Source organism: Heteronotia binoei, chromosome 15, assembly GCF_032191835.1.
Source record: "Heteronotia binoei isolate CCM8104 ecotype False Entrance Well chromosome 15, APGP_CSIRO_Hbin_v1, whole genome shotgun sequence".
Lineage (NCBI taxonomy): Eukaryota > Metazoa > Chordata > Lepidosauria > Squamata > Gekkonidae > Heteronotia > Heteronotia binoei.
Window position 1 is genome coordinate 47,163,974 of NC_083237.1, and position 6,000 is coordinate 47,169,973.

General features: G+C 43.2%; 1 protein-coding gene across 1 annotated transcript in view; it reads left to right on the forward strand.

The window, feature by feature from the left end:
* Positions 1-6,000, forward strand: part of COL1A1 (collagen type I alpha 1 chain) — a 54,446-nt gene extending 48,446 nt beyond the window's left edge. Inside the window, exons 47-51 of the mRNA XM_060256650.1 lie at positions 469-576; positions 680-962; positions 1,379-1,569; positions 2,296-2,538; positions 4,081-6,000. Coding sequence (XP_060112633.1) covers positions 469-576; positions 680-962; positions 1,379-1,569; positions 2,296-2,538; positions 4,081-4,227 — 972 coding nt within the window. The 3' untranslated portion in view covers positions 4,228-6,000. The remainder of the gene's footprint in view (positions 1-468; positions 577-679; positions 963-1,378; positions 1,570-2,295; positions 2,539-4,080) is intronic.

The window sequence follows — 6,000 nt, forward strand, 5'->3', positions numbered from 1 at the left end:
GCAACCAGCTCTGTTATAACTACGAAGCTACTTTTGCAGTTTTGAGATTTGAAAATGAGGGAATGTCAACACAGTTTGGTATTTTTACCACTAAACTGAATGTTTGGGAAGCAGGCACAAAATAGAACAGTCCCTCTTTCCCCTTTTTACTAAAATGAGCAGTGAAAAATCACAACAGTGGCAGTATCTACTGTGCACATCTCAACCATGTAGATGTGTTATAATAAGGATGGTATTATAATAAGGATGATACCACGGCATCCCAGTCTTCAATACTATGGAAGAAAGAGTGGTCTGTTTTTCAGCGGACCAAAATATAGATAGGTGAAGCCGAGCTTAGAACCTTCCAATTCTCTATGAACTCCCATCTGCTCATACTTGCCTTTTTTTTTTCCTTTCCTTTTTTTTTTTTGCATTCTTTTGCAGAAACCCATATAATAATGCATTTGCATCCTCTTTTCTTGACAGGGTCCCCCTGGATCTTCTGGTTCTCCTGGCAAAGATGGTCTGAATGGTCTCCCCGGACCCATTGGCCCACCTGGTCCCCGTGGTCGTACTGGTGACATGGGTCCCGCTGTAAGCATTCCATTTTATTGTGGGAGTCTCACAACTGTAATATGTTGTGTATAGAAGACTTTTGTTTTCAACTCTTCTTTTTCTGCTTCTTCTTCTACCACAGGGTCCTCCTGGACCTCCTGGCCCACCTGGTCCCCCAGGCCCACCTAGCGGTGGCTTTGATTTCAGCTTCCTGCCCCAGCCTCCTCAGGAGAAAGCCCATGATGGTGGCCGTTACTACAGAGCTGATGATGCCAATGTGATGCGTGACCGTGACCTGGAAGTTGACACCACCCTCAAGAGCCTGACCCAGCAGATTGAGAACATCCGTAGCCCTGAGGGAACCCGGAAGAACCCAGCCCGTACTTGCCGTGACCTGAAGATGTGCCATGGAGACTGGAAGAGCGGTGAGTGCCAGAAAGCCAATTCTGAGATGCCAGAGGGTTTTTTTTTCATTATTGAGTGAGGGGCCAATATGGAATTTCCCATTTGGCCCAGCTGGCCAGTGATTCATATCTTCTCTTAGTCTCTAGTTCCAAAAATGGATTGCTTGAGTCATGTGGAATTATTATAGGAATCTCTCAGCAATGTGATCTTCATTTTGCAGATCCCAAGAAAACTGCAGAGATGTGCCTGATCAGGTTGTTCAGGCTCTCGCACCCTCTCTGCCAAACAAAAATATCTTGAGGTCAGAGTGCCACTTCTTGTGTGGATCTGTAGGATAGGAAGGTGCACAGAAGACAAGTTTCCTTTTGCAGTGTGAGCTATTCAGCTCCATTATTCATTTCCACATCATCCTCATTCACTCATCCTTCCTCATCAGGAGAATACTGGATTGACCCCAACCAAGGCTGCAACCTGGATGCCATCAAGGTCTACTGTAACATGGAGACTGGAGAGACTTGCGTCTACCCAACTCAGAACACCATCGCCCAGAAGAACTGGTACCTCAGCAAGAACCCCAAGGAGAAGAAACACGTCTGGTTTGGTGAAACAATGACCGATGGTTTCCAGGTGAGACCAGGAACCAGTGGGAGAGAGAAGGTTAAATTACAAATTAATTGGATTGGGACTACCAAATTAGTACCATAAAATAGGAATGGTGAGAGTTCCTTCATTCTCAGGTTTATTCAGGTCTCTCTTCTAAGCTAGGATTGGTAAGAGTTCCTTCAGGATTATGTGTGATAGTAGCATTCATGAGATCTACTAAAACCCTCAAGGAAAGTAAGGAATCCATGTCTGCTCCCTGGTGGTGGGGTCTTCAAAAGTTATTTCAGCAAAGGTTTGATTGGCTTAATTTAGGTGGATTTGATCCAAGGGGCAGGATATCTGGATAGTCTCTTAAGGTTACACCCTGCCTTATTATTTTCATTGATCTCCATCACTATAGATTACGGTGAATGGGTTTTTTTTTATTTTCCTATTGAACAAGGAGGCTGAGAGGCCTTTTCATGAGAGGAAGAACATGTGTCCTCTATCTCTCTTTGCATCTCATGTCCTTAAAATAGTCTACTACTGTTTGGAATCTGGCTTCATAACTCATCACTTAAGCTGTGCCAAGACCCAAAAGTTCCCGCCTCTCCATTACTAACAGGGTACCCTGAGAATGGAGAGAAAGATAAGGCTTAAGTAGTTTTCTGGTTATAGAAAAGGGGTTTCTAAAAGATAGTTTTTTGAGAGGTGATGGCATGAGTACTAACAAATTTCTTGCTGTGTCCTTTTCTCTGTTTCCTTTGCCAGTTTGAATATGGTGGTGAGGGATCCAATGCAGCTGATGTTGCCATCCAACTGACATTCTTGCGCTTGATGTCCACCGAAGCCTCCCAGAACATCACTTACCACTGCAAGAACAGTGTGGCTTATATGGACCAACAAACCGGCAACCTGAAGAAGGCTTTGCTCCTCCAAGGATCCAACGAGATTGAAATCAGAGCAGAGGGAAACAGCCGCTTCACCTATGGAGTCACTCAAGATGGTTGCACGGTGAGCCCTAGGACCTTAAGTGGAATAGCCAGCCTGCACCAAGTCCAGGGGGGACTAAAGGTTTTTACTAGTGCAGGGTTTCCCCTTTTCTCTCTGTACCTTCTGCTAAGGCTTCTGTCCATACTACAGAACTACAGTTGATAGCTGGGGAAAGACTCAACAGAAAAAGCTGGTAAACCAGGCTAGACAGCTGTGTGTAAACAAGTAAGGTTTGCAGGCTCCAGCCTCCAATTAGGGTTACCAGGTCTGTGTTGGAAAATACCTGGAGACTTTGGGGATGGATCTGGGAGAAGGCAGAGTTTTGGGGAAGGGAGAGGCCTCAGCATGGTACAATGCCTTAGAGTCCACCCTTCAAAGCAGCCATTTTCTCCAGGGGAGCTGATCTCTGCCAGCTGGAGATCAGTTGTAAAAATGGGAAATCTCCAGACCCCACCTGGAGGCTGGCAACCCTACCTCCAATCCATCTAATGAAATCTTGATGAGGAAACATGTCTCACAGCAGGTGTGCCTTGACTGTTGTGTGCATGGAAACTGGGATCCCTTTAGTTATCCAAAAGGGATTCCCATATGCTATAAACTACTCATCCATTAATACAGCAGAAACTTTTTTAGAAGGTTACCATGTGATGAGGCTGCTCTAGGAGACAGTCGGGGCTGGAGGCTCCTTAAGAGGCAGGGTCATATGGACAAATTGTACTATTCCTCTGTCCTTCCTCCAGTCCTGAGGGCCTGTGTTCTGTTCACACATAGCATCTCCAAATTCCTGCATTGGCTTTTTATGCTGCCCTTAATCATCAGCGTTCTTAATAGTGGAGTAATGCTGCTCCTCTGAAAACCTGCTAGAAACATGCAGAATGCCTCACTATCTTGCCAAAAGTAGAGGCAATGGCAACCAAGATGGTAGGGTTGCCAATCCCCATTTGGAGGCAGGAGATCCCCGTTTGGAGGCCCTTCTCCTGCTTCACAGTCATCAGAAAGCGGGGGTGGGGATGTCTGCTGGGAGACTGATTCCCATAGGTATAATGGAGAATTGATTCATGGGTATCAGGGGCTCAGGGATGGGGCTGTTTATGAGGTAGAGGCACCGAATTCCCCGCATAGCATCTGGTGCCTCTCCTCCAAACACCACCCAAGTTCCAAAAAGATTGGACCAGGGGATCCTATTCAATGAGCCCCAAAATAAGGTGCCCCTACCCTTCATTATTTCCAAATGGAGGGAAGGCATTTAAAAGGTGTGCGGTCCCTTTAAATGTAATGTCCAGAACTCCCTTTGGAGTTCAATCATGCTTGTCACAAACTTGCTCTTGGTTCCATCCCCAAAGTCTCCTGGCTCCACCCCCAAAGCCCCCAAATATTTCTTGAGTCATACCTGGCAACCCTGCAGGATGAAGAAGTGCCCAAAACATGGAACCACTGGTTAGGTAGGAACACAGCTGGCCAAAGCAGGAGAGTTTGGATGGGGCTATACTAACACAGAAGCCTTAAAGTATGTTAGGTCTTATACAAAATTTTAATTTATTCTTCTTTTCCCTTCCTCTGCAGAGTCACACTGGCAGCTGGGGACAGACAGTCATTGAATACAAGACAACAAAAACTTCCCGGTTGCCCATCATTGATGTGGCTCCCATGGACGTTGGTGCCCCAGACCAGGAATTTGGCCTTGAGATTGGACCAGTCTGCTTCTTGTAAACCCCAAAGGAAACCTGACAGTTTAAAAAATAAAATAAAAAAACAGCCAAAAAAGAAGGAAATTTCACATGGACTTGAATTTGTGTCTTTTTCTATCCATCATCTCTAAAACTATTTTCGTTTCCGTTAAAAAAACAAAAAAAGCATTAAACCAAAAAAATAAAAATAAATGACTTTTCAAAAATAATTAAGGAAGTGCATCCACTTGCTTGACTTTTTTTAATTAAAATCCCCGAAGACAGAATGGTTTGATTTTATTTTTTTATATAAACAACAACAAAAATCAAGTAATATCTTGGGACCACTATTTGCACATTCCAAAAATACATATGTAAAGACCACAAAAAAAAAATCAGTCTAAACCAAGCAACACCTGAAATCCAACAACCCACTGAGAAATCTGTTGTTTCCAGCAACGAGAACAATGCTAAACTAGTGGTAGAATCTGACCTTTACAGCCCTATTTAAAAATTCATCCCCTAAACCTGGAGTTGGAAAAAAAAATCCCCAAATTTACTCACAAGCCAACTTTCTCTGCCAATAACTTTATATAGGAAGTTTTTCTCTTTTTTTTTTAACATGAAGCAATACCACTGCGAAGAGTCTCTCAGCCATTTGAAATGTACATTTTTTTTCTGGTTTGTTCAGTCGGCAATAGAAATACAGGTTTGGCATTTAGTGGTTTTTAAAACAGGACCTGATTTGGACAATTAACAGGTAACAAAAATGCCTGATTCTCTGAGAGAGCTCAGAGAATGTATTTTGAAGGGAAATATGTAGGGGAAAATGTGTTTATGAGCTACAAATGTTTTGTCGGTGAACAACAGAAGGAAAAAAATGACCAGTAGTTCCAGAAAGCAGAGAAAATGTAATGTTAAATGTATATTATTGTTGTATGGACGGCTACCTCACCATTGTCATAGTCAAGTACTTTGGGGTAGTTTGGGGTTTTTTTAAATGCTAGCACCAGGTTACATAGGGGGAAAGGGCAGTTGGGCTAGGTTCCAGGTTTTAGATAAAGGTGCTAACTGTGTGTTTTATTTTTTTTCTCTCTCTCTTTAGTCTGCTATGTTAATAATTTTCAGGTCCCATGGAATTTTTTTTTTAAGTGATGGAAAACCTACAGAGACCTCGCCCTGAGCAGAGGTTGCTAAAAGGGGCTGTTTGGTGCTATAGTATTGGGACTATTGGGAAGGGGGAAAGCAAATTTGAAGCCTTGCTGCCCAAAGATACTTGTGAATTTTCAAAAGGTGCTATTTTTTTTAACAAGCGAAGACAAAAATCCAGGATGGAAAAAAAATCAAACATTGCTAAAAGTAGGGATCAAGGTCTGAGCAATTTCTGTCTTTCTGTTGTAAAGCAGGTGGATTCCCTTTTGGCTTCTCTTCTCCCCATTCATCCAGTCCTTTTCCACCACCACTGCTCTTTCTTTATCTCTCCCCATCCGCATACAGCAACCTCTTGTGCCAAATCTCTCTCGTTCTCCTGTGGTCCTCACTCGCTGCTGACACCCTCATTCTTTTCAGTCATCTTTTTTTTTTTCTGAGCTCCCCCAACTTCGCCCTCATCCTGACTTTTTTTCTCCTGTCTTTTGGTGGGTTTACAATTTGAGCAAACCTATTCCCCCGCCCCCCCTCTTTAACAAGAGGCAGTTGTTCTAAGGGAGTGTGAGCGACCGAAGATTCTGTACCTATTTTGTATATGTATAATAATTTGAGATGTTTTTAATTATTTTGACTGCTGAAATAAAGCATGTGAAATGATCCAAATACA